The following is a 26,405-nucleotide window of genomic DNA, read 5'->3' as shown; positions in this document are numbered from 1 at the left end:
ACTGTGCCACCGTAGTGCCTGTGTGTTCTCCCAGCCTCCTGCATGTATTTAATACAAGAGCAAGGATGTAATACTGAAAATATATAAGGTACTAATTAGGACATAGTTGGCATTTTGTGCACAATCCTAGTGACTGCATTACAGGAAGGACAGAATTGCTGTACAAAGAAGATTTGGAATAACGTTGCCAGGATTTGAAAATTGCAATTATACAGAAAGATTCGAAATGCTAGGCCTGCTTTCCTTTGAACAGAGGAAGCTCAAGGATGACTTAATGGCAGTGCACAAAATAACTTCAAGCAGTCAAAACTATATCATCGTCTTGAGTGTAAATATTTACAAAGATTAATTATTCAACCTATCTGCCAATTGCTTATTTTCATTTTGTTTAATGATAATCAGTTTATAGGGTGCCATATTTCTACAACTCATCCATTTTTCCTGAGTGTTAAGACATGACTAAGATCCATATTGATTTTGATATTCTTTGCAAGTTTTGTTCTGTAATCACTGTTGTCTCCTTTGATATTTTTTGCATCTCTTCCCAATTCCAGGAGCTGCATTGTTTTGTTTTTAATTTTTGTGTGTTTATTAATGTTGTCCTTTAACTTATTATTCATTCATGGCATTTCTTTTAAATTTGGAAAGTAGGCAATTTGTTCCATAGAGAAATGAACAGGCTCTGTACAACTTAAAATCATTTTTCAACATCTCCCACTGATTTCCTGTAAATGTACTGAGCAATGTAACAATGTAAATGTAACACATGAGCAGGAGCAATCTATGCAGACTCAACCTTATTTAATTTAGCTTTCAAACACTTCATTGAACTTGTAAGCAATAATGTCACTCTACTAGTACTTCTCAAGTCCAGGTTCTGAAGCTGTGAGTTTGAATCCCATTGCAGCAGATGGCAAATTCTGAATTCAATAAAAATCCAGAATTAAAAGCTAGCCTAATGGTGACCAATGGAGAAAGTGAGGACTGCAGATGCTGGAGATCAGAGCTGAAAATGTGTTGCTGGAAAAGCGCAGCAGGTCAGGCAGCATCCAAGGAACAGGAGAATCGACGTTTCGGGCATGAGCCCTTCTTCAGGAATAGTGACCAATGTCAATTTTTGTATAACCCCATCAGATTCCTTCAGTTAAGGACATCTGCTATTCTTATCCAGTCTGGCCTATATATGGCTCCAGTCTCAATATGATTGACACTGATATAAAAACCAAAGGAACTGCAGGTGCTGGAAATCAGAAACCAGAACAGAAATTGTTGAAAATACTCAGCAGGTCTGGCAGCACTGGTGGAGAAAAATCAGAGTTAATGTTTCTGTCCCAGTGACCCTTCCTCAGAACTCTGACTGACTCTTAACTGCCAACTCAAATGGCCTAACAAGTTCAGTTCTAAGACAATTAGGTAGCCAGTAATACCTGCAATCCATGAATTTTTTTTTAAATTATTAAGCAAATATTTATTTACCATTCAGCCATTAAATAAATCTACTCATTGTGAAATCAAATTGTCCTTTGCTAGGTGAGGAAATATTATTGCAGCAAGTCTCTCTGTACACGCTGGGCAAATTCACTGTCTTTCTGGATGAGAGAGACTTCTTGTACCAATCTATATACAAATTAGAAACCTTCAAAGCCACTCTGTCAATGTTTTTAGTAAATAGTGCAAATGAATGATCTATTTTGGTGTTCTCTTGAGGTCTCACCATTAGAGTTACTAATTTCAGACAACTCTATGTGACATGAAGAAACATCTAAGGTTGTTGGATACAATACAGACTATTGACCCTGACTACATCCTAGCTTCAGTGTTGAAGACTTGTGCCCCATCCACATCCTTAAACATTTACACATTGCCAAAGATGGACACTGACAGCATGATCTATCACTGACAAGATGACTCACCAAGACCCATTCAACAGGACCTTCCAAACCTGCACCTTCTACCACCTGGAAGGACAAGGGGAGTAGATACATGAAAACACCACAACCTGCTAGATCCCCCTGGGAAATCAACTGGGACTATATTCACTGGGGTTTAGAAGAATGGGGGTGGGGTGTGGTGACCTCATAGACACCTATAAACTTCTAACAGAACTGGTCTGAAAGGATGTTGTAAGCAGTCCAGAACCAGAGGTCACAGAGTGGGTCAGTTAAGATGGAGATGTGAATTAATTTTCACCCAGACAGTTGTACATCTATGGAATCCTCTACCACAGAAAGCAATTAAAACCAAAACATTGTAAGTTTACAAGAAGGAGATAGATATAGTTCTTAGGGATAAAGGAATCAAAGGGTATGAGATTAAAGCAGGAAAGTACTATAATAAATAGGAATGGGAGTAGGTCATTCAGCCCCTCAAGCTTGCTGTGCCATTCAATGGGATCAATTGACCACAATCCTTTCCCTATAACTCTTGAATCCACCACTGATCGAGAATCTATCTATCTCAGCACTAAATATAAACAAGGACTCTGCACCCTCATCTCTCAGCTCTGAGAGAAGAAATTCCACCTCATCTCAGTTTTAAATTGTCATCAGTTTATTCTGAGACTATGCCCTCTGGTCTTAGACTCTCCCCGATGGGAAACATCCTCTCAGCATTTACCCTGTCAAGCCCCTTAACAATCCTGTAAGTTTCAATTACATCACTGAAATCTTTATAGAGAGAGGTTCCTGAAGAAGGGCATGTGCCCGAAACGTCGAATCTTCTGTTCCCTAGATGCTGCCTGACCTGCTGATCTGTTCCAGCAATAAAGTTTCAGCCTCAATTACATCACTCCCATTGTTTTAAACTCCGGAGTAGAGTCCTAACCTGTTTAATCTTTGCTCATAAAACAATTCCTCTGTATTAGGGATCATCCTTGTGACCCTTCTCTGAACTGCCTCCAATGAAATGATATCTTTCCTTAAATAGGTGGACAAAAACTGCTCGCAGCTCACCTGTACTCCAACCCCCTTGAAATAAGGGCCAACATTCCATTAGCCTTCCTGATTCTCTGCTGCACCTGTGTGCTACCTTTCTGTATTTCACACCCCACCTCCCAGTCCATTTTTGTTGCAACTTTCTGTGATTTCTCTTAATTTAAATAATAATCTGATCTTTACTTCTCCCTTACAAAATGAACAACTTTGCGTTTTCCCACCCGAAACTCCATTTGCCAACATTATGCCCACTTACTTAGCCCATCAATATTTCTGGGAGCCCTTCTCACAATCTGTCCTGCCACCTATATTAGTGGCAACAGTACATTCACTTCCTTCCTCGAAGTCACTAATATCTACTGCAAACAGTTGAGGTCCAAGTACTGATGCCTGTGGAACCCCACTGGTCTTGGGTCACCAAGATGAAAAAGAATCCCTTTTGCCACGACCGTATTGGATGTAGATGATCAGCCCTGATCCTACTGAAGGGCAGAGCAGGTTTAAAAGGCTGAATGGCCTACTGCTGTTTCTAGTTCCTATGCTTCCAAGCCACTCTCCAGCCTGACTTGGAAATATATCGCCAATCGTTCTGGGTCAAAATTTTGGAACTCTTCCTGAGAGCAAGATGGGTGTACCTAAACCATATGGCAATAAGGGGTGGACAATAAATGCCAGTGAGGGTCACATGGCAAGAACAAATAAGTCTATACATATTTTTAAATGCATAATATTGATGTTTACATGCACTCTCTGGGTTACTGTTTAAGCCATAGATATCACAAGGACTCGTGACTAAATTAAATGAATAGGTAACGATTCTCATTGTCTGTCTGACCGTTAGAAACCTGCACAATTGTTGGAGAACTGGTTTCTGTGCTGGCTGAGCTCCAGCCTGTGTGTAAAAGAAATTGAAACCTGCACATACTCAAAGCCAAGCGCCCAGCTCCTTGCCACAATACCCAGTGATTCACATCACGCTTTCCTACAGCTGAGTGCGCTGGAGAATATCTTACTGTCGTTCCCCGCCACTCGCTTCCCCGAAAGAAATAATTCTAAATGTAAAAACCACTTCACGATGGGAAATGAGATGGATTTCCAACATATGGTGTCGTGATTTTAAAAATAGACTCCCAGGTGCAGGAAGTACAAAGATTCTTGTGTCTGGTCTGTGCAACAGGAACAGAACTCGAGCACATTAACGTGTTTTTTCCACATTCCTTTGTGGAAAGATAAATGTACCAAAGGGAGCCACATGGCCTCTAATCCGTTGATCATTTACTAACTGAAGATCACACGTCCATGAAAAGTCGTTGGCAGATAATTTTCATCCCTGCCTCCACCGGGAAGCTAATGGGGACGTTGTTTGTGCATTCGAATGTGTCCTTTTACTGAAACGTCAGTGATGTATGAAACGTGCTCAACTCAAAACGCGACCTAATTTCAGCCAACAAAAACTCCCCACGTCAAAGAGGCATTCTTACTGCTCTTTATTCGAAAAGAGAAATCTGTGCCAGGCTACCAGGGCATCCTCTTCGGAGAATGGATGGGCCCAATGGCCTCATAGCCGAAGAGTGTGGCGCTGGAAAAGCACCTGAGGAAGCAGGCATAAGCCCTTCATCAGGATCTTTCACCTGCAAACAAAATGCTGCGGGTGCTGGCAATCTATAATAGTCTCAGATTGAACTGTTTCTCTCTGCAGTGATTCCTGCTGACATTTTACAGCATTTTCTGTGGGTTTTTTTAAGCGCTGCTACTTCGATTTCTGAGTATTATTGTTTGGATCCGTATAAACGCTACAGACTGGGGGCTGACAGGCTGCTGGGGTCCAGTACAGTTGTAGTATCCCTCCGTCTCCGACCAGAGCCAAGTCCCGCAGTTCCTTTTCATTCCTGATGAAGGGTTTTTGCCCGAAACGTTGACTTTCCTGCTCCTCAGATGCTGCCTGACCTGCTGTGCTTTTCCAGCACCACACTCTCGACTCTGATCTCCAGCATCTGTAGTCCTCACTTTTGCCTAGGTATGTTGCTGTCTATCCAGAAAGGATTTAGAACACCCTGCGTTAACATAGCGCCGGCTTTACCTCATTCGGGTCAGCGAGTAACTGAGGAAATAGACCCGAAAGCCGGGATAGATTGGTCTGTTGTGCTGACGACACTTTTCACCCGTTCTGAAGAAAGGTCACTCGACCCTAAACTTAAACTCTGCTTTCTCTCTCCACAGATGCTGCCAGACCTGCTGAGTTTCTCCCACGTTCTCCGTGTTTGTGTTGATTTCCAGCATCCGCAGTTCTTTGGGTTTTAATTTTCCTTTCATGGGAGGTTAGACTAAATATTAAAACATTGCTGGAACCAGACGTTTACATGTTAGTGGTTATGAATTTAACACCAGGGCTGGCCCTGTCTCTGGGCCAGGAGGCCTGGGTCTAAGTTCACTTCACATCACGAAAGGGCAGAGCTTAAAAAGCTTACGGTTTCAAAAAAAAACCTGTTGGACCATAACCTGGTGTCGTGTGACTTCTGAGTCCAACACTGGCACCGCTACAGCATCAGTCCAAGCGGTTCACAACGTGTTTGAATTTTTTAAAATGGAAAACCTACAGTGCAGAAACAGGCCATTCGGCCCAACGTGTCCAACCTACCTAACTTGCACATCTTTTTGAGAAAGGGAAAAAAAACCATCTTTGGACTAGGTGAGGAAACCGGAGCAGCCGGGGTCAACCAACGCGGACACGGGGAGAATGTGCAAACGCCACACGCACAGTCTGTGAGGAATCGAATCTGGGTCCCTGGCACTTTCAGACAGCAGTGCTATCCACTGAGACACCGTGGTCACACCCAGAATGTGCTTGAATAGGTTCAATATAATAAATCAGACTAGGGCCGTTGTGATATACAGGTACAGCCTGTACCTCTGACCTAGGACACCCAGGTTCAAGTCCCACCTGCTCCGGAGAAGTGTAACAATACCACTGAACAGGGTGACTCGGGGAAAATGTCGTCATGGGGTCACTTTAGTGAAATTAGATGCTTAAACATTCATCGAGTTTTATTCACCGGCTGGTCATATCAGCATAGGAACTTGGGAGGGCTAGTGGGTGGAGAGACACTGTCTCTCGGGACAACATTTCAATCCTGTCAGAAAATCTAACGCTGCTTCCTGACACATTCACCTTCCTATTCTCCGCAAAGCAAAACGTAGATTAAAATAAACGAATAATTAAGAACCATTTGGGGCCGATTAGGATCTCCCAAGACAAAGTCACAACCACCAACTCTCGAGTCAAAGACAGAAAGGGAACGTGTTCAACGGAAGATTGAAAACGATTTCTCGATTCACTTTTCAAAGGACAAATCCATCGAGAATACAACAGAGATGAAGTCAGAATATTCCTTCCTTAAAATGATGTTTAAAATGAATTTCGGATGTAAAATGTATATTCTGTGAACAAATAAATTGTCTTGTGAACCACAATCTCACTGATGGATGAAATTTTAAAATAGCCAATAATCATTATGTAAATACTATGTTGTAGACAGCAGACAGTAAATCGTTATAAAGACTAAATATTGAATTAATGTGAAAGCATATCGTTTGGCGATTAGGGACCATAGTTACTGTCGAAATGGGTCGTTCCTGGTGTCTTAATCTTTGACAGATATATTGTCATCCTCCTGTGACTTGTTCACACTTCAAAACACAGATCAAACTGAGTCCCTGTTCTATGATGACACCGACAGAACTTTTAACAATGGTTTCATTGCCAAATTAACGGAAGAATTCGTCAATTTGCAAAGGTTTTATGTTTTAAACCACAAGTATGAAGCTGATTGGCACAGAAACTATAATAAAACAAAAATAAACTGCGGTGCCAGAGAGCTGAAGCGGGTTTCTGAAGAAGGGCCATTTGATTCGGAAAGCTAACTCTGCTTTCTCTCTATATATTGCTGTCAGACCTGCTAGGTTTCCAAAACAATTTCTTTTTGTTTCAAATAGACTATGCAAGATTGAATGTAAAGAATTTCTGTACACATCACGCCACTGTTTGCATCGCCTGTAACAACGTCAGGGTACAGCAGTATTTCAGAAGCTTAACACGGGAGAGCCAGTGCAATATGAGAACGTGTTCAGACTGCATCGCTGTGTACTGCTACACTATATGTAAAACCTATGCTTTGCCACTGTCTGATATCTCCTCCCATGTAACTTCGAGCCCAAAGTCGCTTGCCTTACTATTAATGACCACTTAATCCCGAGCAATCAGGAGGTATTTGTCATGAGCTTTTGGATGAATTTTCGTTAATCCTTCTTCGCTAAGTTTTTTAAAAATTAATTTCCGCAGAATGTAATAGAATTACACATGTTTTGACTATTGGTACATGTTTATATGTGTTAACCTGTTAACTGGGCAAGAGTTGTACTGTCTTTTAAAAAAAATAATTTGGGATGTGGGTGTAGCTGGATAGGCCAACATTTATTGCTCAGAGGATTGTCAACCACATTGATGAGGATCTGGAGTCAATTATAACCTATATGAGTAAGAACAGCAAGTTATCTCCCCTAAAAAGGCATTAGTAAACCAGATGGGGTTTTCCAATATTCCACAGTTGCCATTGGGCTAGATTTTATTCACAATCTGCCATGATGGGATTCAAACACAGTGGTCAGTGGTCCAAAGACATTGCTGTTATGCTACCACCTCATACACAAACCACACACATAAACCACACACATACATAAAACCACACACATACATAAACCACACACAAACAAACCAATGATTACAATAATTTTCTAAAATCATTGTTTCGATTGCCTACTTTTTCTATGACCAGCACATTCAATAGTTCAACTATTTTAGGCACTTGTTAATTTATTAATTTGGTTTAATATATCCACAATTCTTTCATGGGAACGAAAAAGAGTCACTAAACTCAAAATGTGTTAATTCTTCTTTCCCTGTTAGACCTGCTGGATTTCTCCAACAACATCAGTTTTTGTCTCTCTTTCATAGGACCTTTTGTTTCTAAGTTAAACACGCAAATAAATAATTAAACAAAATTACTGGAAATAAACCATATTTTTTCCCAATGGAATTGCAACTAACTTATGTATTTAAAATTAAATAATCTTACAAGGTTTGAAAGAAAGTTAACTGTTAAGCATGATTTCAGAGACTTTAACCTTGCAAATGATTGCATAGAAAAACACATAATTTCACTACATAACCCACATTAATTAATAAGGCCAATCTCTCATTTCAATATTTTCTTAAAATTGTCTTGTAATTTCTGCTTTTGATCATTAAGGTTTGTTCACAAGGGATCAATGATCAGACCCTCCATACAACTTACATAAGAAAGACAAAAATCGTTATCTTGCTTAGAAATTGATTGGATCACAGCAACTTGGGAGTCCTAGTTGTTTGTCAGAACACTGTCCACCAGATGGGAAAATAGGCCAACGTCTGGAATCAACCCAAAGGATCACTCTACATCGCCTCCCCAAAAATAGGGAACAACATACTAATATACTAATAAAGGATACTTTAAGCATTTCTGCACTTGAAATTGGAACAATATTACTGGACTGCTCAAGATATGTCCTCATTGACAAAATTCCTCAGGCCTTCTTTTTACTAATTATATTAGCGAAGAATTAGTTTTTTTTCTTTCATGATATATGGGCCTCGCTGAAAAAGCCTATAATTGTTCCTTATTTGTTTTGTCTTGCTGGGACCATTTAGCAGAGCAGATAAGAGTCAACCACATTGCTGTGTATCTTAAGGCACATGTAAGCCACATTGGGTGCGCATGGAAGATTTCTGTCACTGAAGGACATTGGTGGATCAGATAAGTTTTTTATACAACTAATGCTTTACTTCATAGGCCCGATTTATTCATTGACCTTAAATCACAACAACTCCTACGACAGTATTTTAAGCCATAGCCCAGGCTTCGAGAAATCTGATTGGTCAGGCTATGTGCCTCTTCACCATCATCAAATTAGGAGAAGATGGTAATAAGATGATGGCAATGTAAATGCACCACCATTTAAACCTAATTCAATATAAGTAATGGTTGGCACATTTTAATAAAGGATTTGCCTCTGTTCAGCAGTGTAATTACAAGATTTCTTCTGCCAATAACTGAGAAGCGCTTAGAAATCAGAGCTTTTGGAGAGATTCTGGAAATGCAGATGGGTGTACTTCAGCACTGCAGCATGCAAATTTTGTAATTGCTGAGGACACATTAACACTACTCCAGAGGGTTTGCCATTTGAAATGGCAAGAAAAATAACAATGAAAAATTGGGTTCATTGTCCATTGATTGCAAATAAATTAGATTTTTAAAAATTACATCCTTATTTCCAGGCTTTCCCTTAATAAAGGCTTAATGTAGTAGCCAGTCCACCAGGAATTAAAATGGATTGATTAGTTTCATATAATCCCATTTCAAAATAAAACTGACAAAAGGTAAAAGATGTTAAACGGTAAAATCTAAGAATTTTAAGCATAAATTGTTAAATAATTTTCATATTGGTTTCAAATGGATTATTTGATTGGTTGTTTTATTTAATCAGCGACGCTTCTATTTCTAAGCTTGCAAAAATATATTTTCTTATTGAACATAAATCGCATCGATGGTTCTGATGTTCCAGTGCCTATGCAGCAACAATCAGCTTTGTGCAATGTTTTGAGGAACATTTTCCCACAACTGCTGCCATATGTGTCCATTCTTACCCCAGACTTTGTCATTGGAAATATCGGTATGGTTGGTACTTAAACTGATTCAATGTCAATAGTGAGAAGCTGTCTGTTACTTTTAGGAGAAGTGAAGGGAGATAAATCACGCATCAGGGTATTGAGTAAGAAGACTCAAATTCAGCATTTGAGGAAATTATTGGAAGGGAGTCAATATATCTGTGATTCTATGTTTGGAAATTGCAAAATTACAATGCATTTTATTCAGTTTTTCAATTGAATGAGCCTGAATCTGACAGTAACATAATTATTCACCACAATTTTCATTTTATCTTTATTGGATTTCTGAAGTACATCAAAATGAAATACGGACTCATCCTAATGACATTGGGATGGAAGACATGGTCTTTGTAATTTATCATAGTCAACTATAACAATGTGGCTGTGATCTAGTGAAAAACTGTTTACACTGTTCAACTTTAGGTTTGGAAATAGATAGAATGATGCACAGATGGATAGACAAATCTGGAGCTTCTAACTGCCTGTTAGTATCATGGCAGATTGAAATGGAACATTATAAAAAGCAAAGAATTCTTAAAAGAGGAAAAAATTTCATAACTGAACAAAAAACTAAAATCTAATATTGGATTAAACATTCCAAATACTCATAATTGTGTGATTTTAGGAATCTGTCAGCATGTTTATGTCTGCATTTTGTTAGTATGTTGTCTGTTGTTGGTTGTGTCCTTGGCAGTAAAGTATTGAAAAACTAAATGATGTTAGAAACTAAGGAATGGGATTGTATACTCGTGACTTAATGAAATTATCTGAAAATTCTCCTGGCACTGTTTTATTAATGGAGTTGATAATCATTTATGGTTTAGCACCTCAGTTCCAAAACTGAGGTTAGCATTTATATAAAACAAAGAACTGTAGATGCTGGAAATCTGAAACGAAAACAGCAGTTGCTGGAGAAACTCAACAGATCTGGCAGCGTCTGTGTAGAGAATGCAGTTAATGTTTTGAGTCCAGTGACCCTTGTTCAGAATGTTGTGTTCTCCTGAATTTCTCCAGCAATTCTGTAATTGATTGTTTCAGATTTCCAACATCCACAGTTATAGAGTCATAGAGATGTACAGCATGGAACAGACCCTTCGGTCCAACTTGTCCATGCCGACCAGATATCCCAACCCAGTCTAGTCCCACCTGCCAGCACCTGGCCCATATCCCTCCAAATCCTTCCTATTCATATACCCATCCAAATGTTGCAATTGTACCAGCCTCCACCACTTCCTCTGGCAGCTCATTCCATACACGTACCATCCTCTGTGTGAAAAAGTTGCCCCTTAGGTCTCTTATATCTTTCCCCTCTCACCCTAAACCTATGTCCTCCAGTTCTGGACTCCCCGATCCCAGGGAAAAGATTTTGTCTACTTATCCTATCCATACCCATTCTTTGTTTTATTGTTTTTTCTAATTTAATGGTCTTTTTGGCATTCTGTGTATTACAGCTGATACTATTTCTTTTTTCCTGTTATTTTCTTGCAAAGAAGAATATTATTCATTGTCTAATTAAGAGATTACATAAACGTTTTTATGTCTAAGTTAGGACCGAATTACACACACCATCTGCATTAGAGGGGTTTTTGTCATACGGTGGTAATGTACCTTTGGGTCAGAAAGTATGAGTTCAAGTCCCACCTGCTTCCGGTATATATCACAATGCATTGATATAAAAAAACGACACATCAACTGCATGGAGCATGTCCACCAGATGAGGTTGAACCATAATAAAGCTGTGAACCAATCCAGCTGTATTTCCCGTCCATGAGGATCACTTTGGACTGGTGCTTTCTCCCCAAATAGCATTGCGGTTTGGATCTTGTTCAGACACTTCCTGCTACCCAAGTGAACAAAGATTGTCTATTAAGGCAATGCATGAGCTGATTCATCAAAAAGCTCCCTTCATCTTTCTAACCAACATGTTCAGTGATGCCATTACACGCCTCTAGGGTAGGTGGGACTTGAACGCGGACCTCCTGGCTCAGGGGTAAGGACTTTACCACAAGAGCCCTCACCCTTAAAAATTTGTTTTTAATTGCCCTTAAAAACTTTCTTCCATGCTCATTAGAGCTACACACTCCATCTGGCTCCTTTGGCCATGATGATCGTCTTAACAACCCTGAAACAGAAATTGGTAATTGGTAAACCGGAAATGGCCGGATAGGGGTTTTTTTTAATTGGATAAGGACGCGTGGCTTTCCTGCTAACGTTACAGAAAAGGAGGGTCGTGTGAGATTGAAGAGCGGGAATATTGCCTCGGAAACGAATCCCGGCATTGCATCATTTTACCTCTTGGGAATGGTCCACAAGACGGAGAAGATGACAAGGTATCAACTGGCGAATGAATGGACTGATTTGATAAGATGCCATTCTGTGTGAGGTGATCTCACAGGCACGTGATCAATGTGAGTGCACGCAGTAAATGTTCTGCCCCTTTGCAAAGTCATTAAATCGAAATGTGGCCACCTCAGTAGTTAACAACAAGTGATTCCCAAATAAATATCATTCTCAAGGTTCCTGAATTGTGTGGTAAAAGGCCATAATGTGCTTAAGCAAACACCGAGCATCACATCTTTAAAGCGAAGTCCGAACTTTCGTTGAAAAATATTATTCTGTTAAACAAAAACGTATATTTTATTTCAATCCTAAGTATTTTTCTTTCCTCACCATAATAATAAATGTATAATCTAACCAACAAACCATACTGGTACTAACATAATATTACCAGCGGGATCAAGAAGAAGATAGATATATAGTCATTTGCGTTAATAAGAACACATGATTTGGGGAGAAAGTGAGTTGGATGATCAGCCGTGACCATATTGAATGGTGGGGCAGACTCGAAGGGCCGAATGGACTCCTTCTGGTCCTATTTTCTGTGTTTCCATCTCCCATTCAGAGCCAGGGAGGGAAAAATCCTCAATCAACGGAGGAACTGCTACAATTCTAAATATGTTATTTCGATATTTCAAAAGCTATTTCTTCTGAATGCTCCCTATTTTCAATCTTATTCGATAATAATTCAGATCAAATCAAATCATAGTCATTGTTTTACAGATGCTGATCCCTAACTCTGGGAGGACTGCACAGATAAAGTGGAAAAAGTCCTGTCAGGATCAGAGCAAGATATTTCCTTTTATGAGCTCTATGTATCAAATACATAGCTAAATGGATATGACTAAAGGACAGCAGTTTATTGTTACACCTTCACGCTGACTGATGAATTTCTATGCAGCCACAGGGGGCGAGAACATATTTTGGAAATTTTCAGGAATTTTGTTCGTTTGGGAGTATCACCAAAATTTCCGTATTTGTGCGCCGCAATTTAAAAAAAAACAAGGATTCAAAAATAGATTCAAAGATAAACAAAGAAAAAACAGGAGTGGTAAAGCTCCACCGGAGGTTTAGCCACGACTTTCAGGGGCAGAGAACAGGTGTATAGCGAGACATCCTCCCGAATTGTTCTCCATCAGGGGGAACGGCGGGGGTGGGGGGGGGGGGAGACTAATACCGCAGCGGCCTTACTGTTGGAATAGGGAAACCTCTGCAAATATGGGCACAAAATCCTGCGTTGGCTGTTTTATTTGCAGCCATCTCAAATTTAGAATTGCGAGAGAAATCAACTTGCATGTTAGGAAGATAGTGTAGCGTCTAGTAACAATGCACTTTAATGAAGAAACGTTAGGAGGAGTTTGCAATTCGTGCCAAGAACCCCTCCTGTACAAATTACTGAGCTCCTTAATCGTGGTAACCTGTTGTGGCCGACACACATCCTCAAGACTCTAACGTGGCGAGGTCGCTGTGAATCCCACCGGCATTACTTAATCGACTTCACCTCTCCACCACTGGGACTAGTAATCTGGCAATGTGTTACGTACTACTCAAGATGGACCACACCTCATCCCACTCCCAGCGCCTAACCGCACACTCAGGGATCCCATCCCCTTGTAGAGGCGAGCTGGGTTCACAATTTCTACCCGAAAGCTTCACCACTTAAGAACAAATGACAACGAAATCACTGGAGCACTGGACAATCAAACAAGTCTAACATTCCCCACCCACTCCCAGCCCCTACCCCACGTTACTAATCACTTTCCACAATATTTTCTTTTGGGGAGAAATATGAATCGACTACAAAATCTCTGGGCATGCAGCCGCTTTGTAAGTGAATGTGCCCTCAACACAATTTCGCTCATTCCTCTCGGATTACTCCAGGGTTATTTCCCCAACCTCAGCTGCCCTGTCAGCTCCGGACTATAGCGTGGTCTGAGTTCAGCGACTGTTATTCAGACCCTGAGAAGGGTTTCCGGACTCGAAAACGTTAAATCTACTTTCTCTCCGCAGGTGCTGAGTTTCTCCAGCATTTTGTTTTTTTTTTGGTTCGTTTGTTTCAGATTTCCAGCATCCGCAGTTCTTTGTTTTAGACTGCTCTGTTCTTGCTGAGGACGTGTTCCCGACACACATCGTGTTGTCTGGGCGTAAGAGCCATTATTTTGGTGAAGGGGGTGTAATTATTGTTAAGAAATGAAGATAGACACAGGCACGCGGGGTCTTTGCGGTTTTCAGAAAGTTAAACTACCTCTGTTACTTAATAAAAACGTAAATGTGAAATTGGGGAATCGGTGACAAATCGCAAGGCTAAATTAAAAATCACATTACATTCTGACAGAAAATTAACGAATTCTGTCAAATTTGAGGGAAAACTTTGACGTAAAATCCAAAAGATGTGCAAGTCAGGGTGAATTGGCCATGCGAAATTGCCCATAATGTTAGATGCATTAGTCAGGGGTAAGTATAGGGTAGGGAAATGGGTCTGGGTGGGTTACTCTTCGGAGAGTAGGTGTGGACTTGTTGGGCCGAAGGGCCTGTTTCCATACTGTAGGGAATCTAAAATAGCTATCTCAGTCTATAAAGCCTCGATCTTAAGGGAAAAATGCACGAATATTCTTAATTTTCTTCAGGAAAATTAACGACTTGTGCAGGATTTTCCGATGGCATCCCGCTATTGTTCCCTGTTATTTTCAAGATCCAATTGAGACAACGGTTCGAAGCTTTATTCCCTCTTGATCCATAGTATACAATCTGCTCCTAACTGAGCAAAAATCTAGACGCTGTAAGTCGCACATTGCAGTGTCAAAATAACATCTACATCGGATTGGGGAATGTGTTAGCTCAGATCGGACACGATGGCTATGAATTCCAGATGCTGTGCACGTTTCAAATGGTGTCTAACATCCAAGAATGGGAGACTTTTTTTTAATATCTTGCATCCTTCGACTCACAGAAAGGCTCCCCCTTCACAATCACTTTCAAATCACAGCGCCCTTCAACCCTTTTCTGGGCTCGATTTTGGCGCAATGTTACGCAGACCTGCACCAACCACACTGAACACGTCCTCCTGCAGCTAAAGTGTGTCAAACATCTTGCCAAGACATGTGACCCTGCACACAGATGAAAATTGGGCACGGCTTCTGACTGGATGAATTGCATTGGGACTGGCGCTAGGATCCAGTCGGCAGAGTGCGTGACTCGGATGGGGATGAACTGAGTTGGAATCTCTGGGGATCTCATTAACAGGTTGGATGAAACCCCATGTGCACCGGATTATTAGTAAAGCACCATAGAAACGGTTCATCCACAAGCTGCTCCTCAACCCAGCTTTACAGTTGGCACAACATTCTCTTCAATCACAGTCTGTTTAGTTAACGCTCATCCACAATGCTACTTATCTGAAAATCGTCTAATCTGTTCATTTATCCACAGGCCGGTATCAAAGTAATCGCTCACGATTTTCGTTTGGTGTAAATAAAAACACAACAAAAATAACGTGTTTTGGAATAGACGTTGCAATTAACCTGATTATCGGAGAATATTTTATGACCCTGCAGTTCTATTTTATGATCAACCCATTACTTTCTTTTGAAGAAAAGGTTGGAGTCAAAATTGAGATTAAAACTTAAATTAAATGTCAGTAGTATTCTGGTAATTATTATAATGTGATCATAGGAGAAACCTTGCAGATCCTATTTAGAAACAGAAATATGCACGCTCATCAAATGGCCATAATCCTGCTACTTCCCTCACCAAAAGAATGCTAATAGAGCAGTCGATGTTTTGTTTTGGAATAGAACGGCAAATAACGCTACCAACTAGAGTGTTTTGTTCTGTAAATATCCAGTTTATGTTCCCCGCCCCAAAAAAAAGGGTAGAGGTGTTTCCCACCAATTAATCTTTTGAATAACATTTGCATTTCCCTGTTCAATAATTTGTCTCTCATCAGATTTTTCGAATTGAAAATCTTCAGTTTAAAATCAGGCATCATCGGTAAAAGGTTCGGTTTGACGCTAAAAACAGAACTGAACGTATATGATGGGTTAAGGTCCTCTCTTGTCCCTGAAGCGTTTGCACTAAGAGACCCAGGTTGGCACCTCAGGGAAAACGCACCAGAAATTCGCAGCATATCTGAGATGAGTAATTTTACCTGTTCGCGGCCAATCTAGACGCTATGTAACCTCCGGGAATTTGCGTGACGATATATCCCCAGAAGAAAGAACCGTGGATCATTCCTACTGTCTCGGGGTCCCAGTTAAACGTCGCTTTCTTGCGGTAAAGAGAGGGGTGAAAATGCAGGTCATGTTATAATGTAATAACTGGGATAAATCTCATACATTTATATATATATAATATATATTATATATATATATATATATATATATATACACACACACACCCATATCAAATGGCCAAACTTGTATTTTAACCTTCGTCTTTGAATGACCTGTTCAGTTTATTGTTACAGGGTATATTTGAGGATACAATGAGGAGAACAACATTTAATTTGGTTTAGCCATAGCTGTAAATATTTTGTCACTGTAATAAAACAGGGAAATCACGCTATTCTGCAATATTTTACATTTTGCAACCATAAAATCAGCCTTCCCAACTTATGAGAGTAAATATATAGAATTAACAGGAAACCGTGTTGCTTTGGGTTTTAATTAAAATTACTTTTTTTTCACAAGCGAACGAAGGGTTTGCCCTTCTCACCTTCTTAATAATTGTATTCCCGTGATGGATGGTGCTATTGTTGACCATGTCCACGATCGCTACGCCAAGATTACACCTGATCCCGAAGGAGATACAAAAGCCCAGGCCACTCATGATGGCGATGATATACCTGCGCGGTAGCCCAAAGCAGGTACAATCGCAGAGCGGCGGCTTCTTCGGCCGGACATTCTGTACCCTGCCATCCTCCGTCAGCTCGATGTTCTCTGCTGGTTGTTGCCTCTTTTCTAGGACTCTGAGTCAGGGAAACATTGGATTTCACACGTTCAGCAGAACATTGCTTTCATAGTGTTTCGAACTGCAGTTTCAATAGACAGAACACCTCCTATCTCTGTTACCTTTGCTGCTTTGTTCAAGCGGTGTGCAGTCTGGATACATCGGCATTATATGTTCTCGAAATATAAAATTAATAAAAACCCTTGGCCCCCGTTATGTTGGTGCAATATATGAGCACATAAGCACACAATATAAAATGTATACGAACAAAACAGGTCATTCGTTGGATAGTTTATTTTAATAGACACACAGCTAACCATGGCAACTTTATCTTAGTGATGGTATTTTCGTGCGCTATATACTTATTTTGAGGTATTTATTTCTCTCACAAGTGTCCAATCCAGGGTCTAATATTCTTTGCCTGACGCAAATTTGCTGGAACAGTAACAGATGCAATATTTAAAATATATCGGGATGATTTTTGTCCATGTTAACGACTCGAATAGAGAAAATAGAATTAAATTTCCGATCATATTGTTACTTCATCGTGGAGAAAATGATGTAACAAATGCATAACAACCCTAATACATACAGGGGAAAATAACGAATTTCTCAGGCAAGAAAAACCTGTTATATTGAGTGGAGGCTTTAGCCCAAGTAAATAAAAAACATTCGAGTATTTAAAAGAAAATATTGTTGATAAATGCACTCATTGCTTAAAATATAGTTAAATGTGACTTAAAGTAAAACGATGTTAGAAGTCTGTATAGAAAAAAAGATGGTGATGATTGTGAAATAAACTATAAAGCGATTAATGTGACAATAATCGATTATTAATCCATATAGGGCGAGTGGTTAGGATGGAGATGTTTGGAATGCTTGCATTTACTCTAGAGATATTTATTTTGGAAATTGATACATGGAAGCCGTTGTGCTTTTTTAAAGTAATCAGGTTTAGCTTTAATTGTTTCACAGGAAGCGTTGACTACTTTTGTCACTAAGATCTGTATCGATCTGAAGACATGTATTGTATAATTGTTGTTTTGATGGGGAGACACAGCAGTGTTACAGCTCTTAAACAGGTCGCTGTGCCTGCCGCGCTGTGAATTAATGCAGACGCAGGCATTCATTCTGATATGAATTCTTTACACGTTTGCCGCCCGGTTCTTCAGGTGCAGATTGGACACAGAAACTCCAGATCAGGATCACAATACCATGAGTCGATTTCTCAGGTCCCCCCCCCCCCCCCCAAAAAAAAAATCCTGTTTGTAATGTTTCCTACAATACCCGTGCTCGATTTAAAAACAAAATCTGCTTATGATTGAAAGGATAAAAATGCCAACAGTTATAGCCAAGTGATTGCATTCAGTCCAGATAGATAAGGGGGTGTAGAATCATATAGATAGCTATGGAGAGAAAGTGAGAGCAAGAGAGCATTGAGTGGCAAATTGTCAAGTTTGTCTTCATGTGGCATGACTGAGGTCTATATGAACATTATTCGTCATTATTACACGCATTTAGCATCAATCTGATAACATTTCCAGAAATAATTTGGAAGATTTACAACGTTATTAATCTAGGGTATTTAAAACCTTTTTAATGTATATAGCGCATCATATTTTGACAATTATTGTTAGCAGCCTTACCTGTACAGATGGCTAAGGGACTTTCCAGCAAAATTTTTGAGCCCCTCTTTGGTCGGAGCAAAAACCCGTTCCTTTACAGTATCCATACCCTCCAAAAACAGCTCGGGGATATTCTCTTATGAAAGTGTCATGCTAAAGATCTTGACTGTTCATTCGAATTAATTTGATAGAACGACCGAGTGCTCTCCAGCTACGGAAGAGGACGCGACTCCAACATCAGCTGGTATTCTGCGGCAATTCGAACTTCAAAGAGGAAATGGGAAAGTCTTATTTGGACGATCGCTTCCAACCACTGAACATTCAGAAACAGCCATAATGCTCAGGAAACCTTGTTTCAGAAATGTAACGTTGCAGTGAAAGGAAGAGGACCAAATAAACAAATAAATAATTCCTTGGATGTAGATTTCGTCAAATAAAGTACATACATGCAAGCAGTGACAACTTGTCTCCAAGTCTGGTCTTGGCGAGGTTTACCCAGTATAAGCGGCTGCTGGCGTTTTCAGAACCTTGGACAGCAGCAGCAGCGCACAACAGAAGTGTTCCAAGAACGAGAGGGAGGGGGCGGTGGGGAAGTGTGGGGGGGGAGAGCGATTGGCTCGCTAACTTTCTTGGGGATTTGACCGGATTTCAGCAAATCCCTCACCGTCACCAGGCTCCTTCCAGGCTTGTGGATGCTATGGAAACTGCATCAGAGATCCCATCATCTCGCCACCGGTTTCCACAGGCGAGCCGCTGCCTCACAGAGGTTGGAGTTTATTAAAAATTGACAAGTTTTCTTTCGGTTCACATATGCGCCCCCCGCCCCTCCTCCTCCTCCCCGCGAACGTAAATCCAAGCCACGATTTGTTTTTATTCCTGAATGTACCTACCCAGCTCGCCTTCTATTAAGGTTGCTGGCTGTTTGAGTATCCATGAAGACCCAAGTACACGTTCATTGGTCTTTCCCTTACATCAGGGAAAAAGAGATCAAGATTACATGCATACAAAAAAGGTCAATGCTTAGGCAACACAGCACCATATATAAAGCCGTCTAATAGTCCCCCTTTTCTGATTAAAACAGTAGTTTACTGATATTAAACATCATCCCCTTGAGACCTACATACAGATTTGAACATGACCTGGCATTGAAAGCACAAATCGATAGGAGCTAAAAATTTAATCAATCTTTGAAAACAAAAGTCGCATAAATTTGACTTCATGTTCGAATGGCTGATGAAAGACCCAAGACGTTAAATAAGACTAAACATGTTGCTGCACCAATTATCAGAGTGACATTGGCTTGTCTAGGCGATGTCTCCGCCTACTGGCTCAGGATGTCACTGCTCAGACTCTCGGTACTGTAAAGACACAGAAAGCTGTCAGGAAATCCTGCGCCGTTTATGGGTATTAGATTTCCTATTTTTATATATCTTTTAAAAATAAAGCTTCGATGCAATTCGACTTTTGGCGTTGCTTATAAGAGGAGAAAGCATACGGTGATTTAATAAATTCATTTTAACCAGAATAACTGAAAAGACTGTTTCTATTTGAATAATGATTCGTATTTGGTCAGGAAATTTATTTTGCAGCTGCCGTCACACAATCTTTTATTTTAATTCCAAAAATGGTATGAATGCCGTAAATTAATTCGCATAAATTTCTAATTTATATCCCATAAAATCTATGATGATGAAGAACATTATTTGACTTGGTTACTCGTTTTACACATTGCATCTCACGTCTGTTTAAGGAGTAAACTTTATCCTATATCTCAATTTTCAAAGCTGATAGCTTTTATGCAAAAAAAGTACAGAGTTTATTTTTGTTAACCCTTTTCTGTCACCAAGGCTGTGTAAGTAAACCAAATGTATTGATTTAATCTTCAAATTCTCCAAACATTCTAATACATATACTCCTTTACGAATTGCATGCCTCTGGATGGTCATTTCAGTAGATAATTGTTCACAACTGCACCAATCCCAGATTTTATACTTTCAAATTGTTGAAAAGAAGGCACATTCCATTATCACCTGATCATTCTTGCCTGGGAAGCTAACACTGGGATGCTCTTGCCTAACCCTAAACCAAACCTTTTCTTTCTAGAACAATGTCCAGAATTCAAACAAATAAGTTGGAAGTCTTCCTATCAATCATCCCCATTGGACAGTGACTAAATCAGAATTTAATCGAGTTTGATGTCCACAATGAATATTTGAGGTTATCGTAGTTGTGGGTATGTTCGCTGAGTTGGGAAGTTGATTTGCAGACGTTTTGTCCCCTATTGAAGTAACATCTTCAGTGCTTTGGAGCCTCCTGTGAAGTGCTGCTGTACTGTGTCTTCTGGGATTTATTTGGTTCTGTTCCTGCTGCTTCCAGTTGCTTCTTTTGGTTGTTCATTGTAGCGGCTTGTATATTGGGTGTAGTCAATGTGCTTTTTGATGGATTCTGTGGCTGAGTGCCATGCTTCTAGAAATTCTTTGGCTGTCCTCTGTTTAGATTGTCCTATGATCATTGTTGTTGCCCCAGTCAAATTTATAGTCCTTGGCATCTGTGTGTGTGTGCCTACTAGGGACAGTTGGTCGTGGCATTTAGTGGTTAGTTGGTGTTTGTGGTTATGGATTACTAGTTGTCTGTCTGTTTGTCCTATATAGTGTTTTGTGCAGTTTTTACATGGAATCTTGTAAATTACGTTTGCCTTGCACATGATGGGTATTGGGTCTTTTGTCCTGGAGAGTTGCTGCCTGAGTGTGGCTGTTGGTTTATAGGCTGTTGTGAACCCGAGTGATTGGCAAAGTCTGGCTGTCAGTTCTGAGACATTTTTTTAATGCAAGGTAGCGTGGCTAGTGAGTTAGATCATGGCATGTCCTCATCACATTGTTTATCTGTTAGGCATCTGTGGATGAAGTTGCGGGGATATCTGTTCTTGCCGAAGACACTGTGGAGGTGTTCTTCTTCTTCCCTTTATAGGTTGGGTGTGCTGAGCATATTGTAGTCCTTTTGAACAGTCCTAATGCACCTTCTCTTGTGTGCGTTTGGGTGGCTGCTGTTGGCTAATTCAGGACCTGGTCGGTGTGTGTGTACACTTTGGTGGTGCATTCACCATTCTGTGTTTTTGTACCATCACATCCAGGAATGGGAGTTGATTGTTGGCCACTAAATGCCATGACCAGCTGTCTCTAGCAGCCATACACACAGATGACAAGGACCACAAATTTGACTGGGACAGCACAGCAATCATACGACAAGGTAAACAGAGGACAGCCAGAGAATTTCTAGAAGCATGGCGCTCAGCCATGGACTCCATCGACAATCACATAGACCTGGACCCAGTATAGCAGCCACTGTAACGAACAACAGGAACCGGCAACTGGAAACAGCAGAAATGGAACCAAATAAATTCCAGAAGACACGGTACAGCAGCGCTTCACAGGGGGCTCCAAAGCTCTGAAGATATCACCGAGACAGGGGGCAAAACATCTGCAAATCAACTTCCCAGCTCGGTGAACATACCCACAACCACAACAACCAGCACCCGAGCTACAAATCTTTATACAAACCTTAAATATTTGAAGTTATTTCTGGTTGGCCTTGCTGCAGAGATTCACTGAACTTCCCCAGCAGAAGCGTGAAATAATTCCATGCTGGCACAAACTTTTCTGGAGCAGCCACTCAATACAAGTGAACTTGGTTAAACATTTATTTGATTATATTAAAATCCAAAAGACTAGCTCATACACATGAAATACCGCCATACCACTGCATGATGTGCTTTTAAAAACAATCACATAATTTGGACATTGCAAAATTGAGCAGTCAATCCTTTAGATCCCAACAATCTAGTTCAAGTTGACCACAGAAGGTAACTAGGAGAACAACAAGACCAACTTGCTTATACTTTGTTTCAAAAGTGGATCTTCTACTCAGGAAGTCCATCAACATTAAGGATGACTTATTTTTCCTCAGGTTCAATGCGCTCTGAAAAAGTCCAATGCACAAACTGTGGACTCTGCCACATATAGCTGCCTGGAGGACCAGGCATATCAGATGATGGAAGATTTGTGAGCTCCCTCTGATGTCTTGACATTGCCTCTGCCTGCATCCGAGGAGTTCTCCCGAAGGCTTTGTTACCTTGCTGAATAAACCTTGACCAAATTGGTTGATTATAGCCATGGATGAGTTGGACAGAAGGGTCTGTTTCTGTGCTGTACGTCTCTTTGACTATGATTCCAGAGTAAACAGAAGTGATTGATCTCTTTGCCAATCCTTTAAAGATATCCCTAAGGACAATTAGCTTCCCTCTTATGAATCCCCTGCCAAGATTGAGTTCCAAACACAATTATTTCAGGAATCTGATATTAGGGAGATAAGTTATGGCTCCCATATAACAGAGGAGAAAGTGAGGTCTGCAGATGCTGGAGATCAGAGCTGAAAATGTGTTGCTGGAAAAGCGCAGCAGGTCAGGCAGCATCCAGGGAACAGGAGAATCGACATTTCGGGCATAGAAGGGCTTATGCCCGAAACGTCGTTTCTCCTGTTCCCTGGATGCTGCCTGACCTGCTGCGCTTTTCCAGCAACACATTTTCAGCTCCCATATAACAGAGCTGGCTTTGATGTCAAGGTTACAGTTAGGGAAATGATACTGCTGTTGGACCACTTTTCTTGTTACTGGATTTGGAAGAATACATTCTTTCTCCAGTGCTTTGAAGTACCTGCTGTAGATCATCCAATTCTCTGAACTATTTTGTAGCCTAAGGATCACTGCTACTCAGAAACCTATAACCTACATCTGAATGAATAGAGCTCTAATGTATCAACTTCTGAAACAAGTTAGAAATGGAATTTACTGCATCATTACATTTATTTAGTTTGTTGCTTTTTTATTCCCTCATCTTCCTCCCACTCCAGAAGGCACAATACTCATGGGTTTAGTTTCATGAATGTCAGCAGTTCAGAAGGGTTCTTATTAAAATGTTCAAGATAATGAGGGTCAGACACGCATGAAAAATCATACACAAACCAGACCTTACCAAAACAGATTTATTTATAAGCCATTTACCAGGATGTTGCTGGGAATGGAGGGTTTGAGTTATAAAAATAGACCGGATAGGCTGGACATTTTCACTGGAGCATCGGAAGTTGAGGGGTAACCTTATTGAGGTTCATAAAATCATGAGGGACAAAGATAAGATGAATAGCAAGGGTTGTTTCCCTATGGTAGGGGAGTTCAAAACTAGGGGGCATATTTTTAAGGTGAGAGAAGAAAGTTTTAAAAAGTATATGAGTGGAACCTTTTATACAGATAAGAGTTGGTTATGTTTTTTTACAAAGAGAGTGGGCCTCTTTATGGTAATGCTGCTCCTTTAACAAGGATCGCAAATGCAGAGACTCTGGGAGGTCTGGTTGGTGGGGTTTTAGCAATCTGGCTGTTCAGTCAGGTTTGAGGCTGCTGGTCAAAGAAACAGCTACATGGAAGAAGGTGTTCCATACTGAATCTCTCTGCCATCTCTCTCTCTGACATCTCTCCTGTTAGACCCTGTATTTGATTTTATCTTTTGGGCCAAAGGGTGTTTATGGGGATTGTTGCAGGAATTTGCAACAACATCATTAAGGTTGGATAACCTGTTAGGTTTTCAGATAGGTTAAGTTATTCTATATTTTGTTCTCTTTTGTTTGTGTTTCATTCGGTAATCTTGCAAATAAATTCTGTTTTGTTTAAAACTAAGTGGTTGGGCCAGCTGCATCCCACCTGCTTAAAACAACGAGCAAAGTTAGGGTCCAGGCTACTTTCTTGAAATGTTTTGATGGGGTCTGGTTTGGTCCGTAACACCTTGCAGTAATGTTTATATCATCTATAAATAAGGCTGAAGTGCGAGATGGCTGGAGAGTGGCAATTAGTGTCATTGGGTCATAGAAGGGCTTCAGGAAGCCCTCCTAAAGAAGGGCTTATGCCCGAAACGTTGATTCTCCTGTTCCCTGGATGCTGCCTGACCTGCTGCGCTTTTCCAGCAACACATTTTCAGCTCTGACCTCCAGCATCTGCAGACCTCACTTTCTCCTCATTGGGTCATAGAATCAAACAGCGCAGAACCAGACTCTTCAGTCTAACCAGTCCATGCTGAATATAATTCCAAACTAAACTTGTCCCATCTGCCTGCTCCTGGCCCATATCCCTCCAAACCTTGCCTATTTGTATACTTATCTCAATGTCTTTTAAACATTGTAATTATGCCCATATCCACCAATTCCTCAGGAAGTTCATTCCACATGTTGTGACTTTGTTTAAGAAAGGCTGTAAGGAGAAGCCTAGGAACTACAGACCCATGAGTCTGACTTCCGTGGTGGGTAAGTTGTCGGAGGTGATTCTGAAAGATAGCAGTTAGGTGCATTTGGAGGGAAAGAACTGATTACAGATAGTCAGCTTGGTTTTGTCCAGGATAAATCATGTTTCATAAACTTGTTTGAGGTTTTTGAGAAGTAACCAAGCACATTGATGAAGGCAGAGTTGCAGACATTGTTTACCTGGACAGTAGTAAAGACTTTGACTAGGTTCCACATGGCAGACTAATTAGTAAAGTTAGATCATGTGGGATTCACGATAAGCTTCCAATTAGATACAAAATTGGCTTAATGGCAGGAGACAGAGAGTGACAGCGGAGGGCTGTTTTTCGGACTGGAGTGTTCCACAAGGATCAATCCTGGGTCCACGTTTGTTTGTCATTTGTATAAATGATTTAAATGAGAATATGGAGGGCATGTTTAGTAAGTTTGTGGACAACATCAAAATTGGTGGTATAGTTGACAATGAAGAAGGTTATCTGAGGCTACAAAGAGATATTGATCAACTGGGTCAATAAATTAGATTAGCTACAGTATGGAAACAGGCCCTTCGGCCCAACAAGTCCACACCAACCCACCGAAGAGTAACCCGCCCTGACCCATTCCACTACCCTATATTTACTCCTGACTAATGCACCTAACATTAGGTGCTTATGAAGGGCTTATGCCCGAAACGTCGACTCTCCTATTCCCTGGATGCTGCCTGACCTGCTGCGCTTTTCCAGCAACACATTTCCAGCTCTGATCTCCAGCATCTGCAGACCTCACTTTCTCCACCTAACATTATAGGCAATTTAGCATGGGCAATCCATCTAACCTGCACATCTTTGGATGCTGGGAGTAAACCAGAGCACCCAGAGGAAACCCACGCAGACATGGGGAGAATGTGCAAACTCCACACAGACAGTCACCCGCGGCTGGAATTGAACCCGGCCACTGGCGCTGTGAGGCAGCAATGCTAACCACTGAGCCACCGCGCCACCCACAGCAAACCATTTGGCTGCATCCCAACCAGACCCACCCCACTACCCTATCTCAGTAACTCTGCATTTCCCATGACTAATTCACCTAACCTGCACATCTTTGAACTGTAGGAGGAAATCGAGGCACCCAGAGGAGACCCACACAGACACAGGGAGAACGGGTAAACTCCACAGACAGTCGCCTGAGCTGGAATCGAACCCAGGTCCCTGGCGCTATGAGGCAGCAATGCTAACCACTGAGCCACCATGCCACCTAGGCTGAAGAGTTACAGGTGGAATTTAATTTGGATAAATGAGAGATATTTCATATTGGTAAAACAAACAAGAGCGGGATTTATACAAATAAAAGTAGGGCCTCGGCTAGTGTTGTAGAACAGAGTGACTAGGGGTTCAGGAACATAATTCTTTGAAGTTTGCATCACATGTAGACTGGGTGGGTACTCCTTCACATACACCATATCCCACCCCATCCACCCACCTTTTC

The 26,405-nt window shown here is 40.8% G+C and overlaps 1 protein-coding gene across 1 annotated transcript in view; it reads right to left on the bottom strand.

Moving 5' to 3' along the window:
- LOC122557632 (vesicular glutamate transporter 2) overlaps positions 1 to 19,801 on the bottom strand; it is a 64,641-nt gene extending 44,840 nt beyond the window's left edge. Inside the window, exons 1-3 of the mRNA XM_043705411.2 lie at positions 18,624 to 19,801; positions 16,744 to 16,996; positions 16,178 to 16,296 (exon numbers count right to left, since the gene is read on the bottom strand). Coding sequence (XP_043561346.1) covers positions 16,178 to 16,296; positions 16,744 to 16,996; positions 18,624 to 18,709 — 458 coding nt within the window. The 5' untranslated portion in view covers positions 18,710 to 19,801. The remainder of the gene's footprint in view (positions 1 to 16,177; positions 16,297 to 16,743; positions 16,997 to 18,623) is intronic.
- Positions 19,802 to 26,405: the final 6,604 nt, after the last annotated feature.

Source organism: Chiloscyllium plagiosum, unplaced genomic scaffold (assembly GCF_037043375.1).
Source record: "Chiloscyllium plagiosum isolate Xiang-an unplaced genomic scaffold, Cpla_swu_hap1 HiC_scaffold_18, whole genome shotgun sequence".
Classification (NCBI taxonomy): domain Eukaryota; kingdom Metazoa; phylum Chordata; class Chondrichthyes; order Orectolobiformes; family Hemiscylliidae; genus Chiloscyllium; species Chiloscyllium plagiosum.
This window is presented reverse-complemented; position numbering and strand designations above follow the sequence as displayed.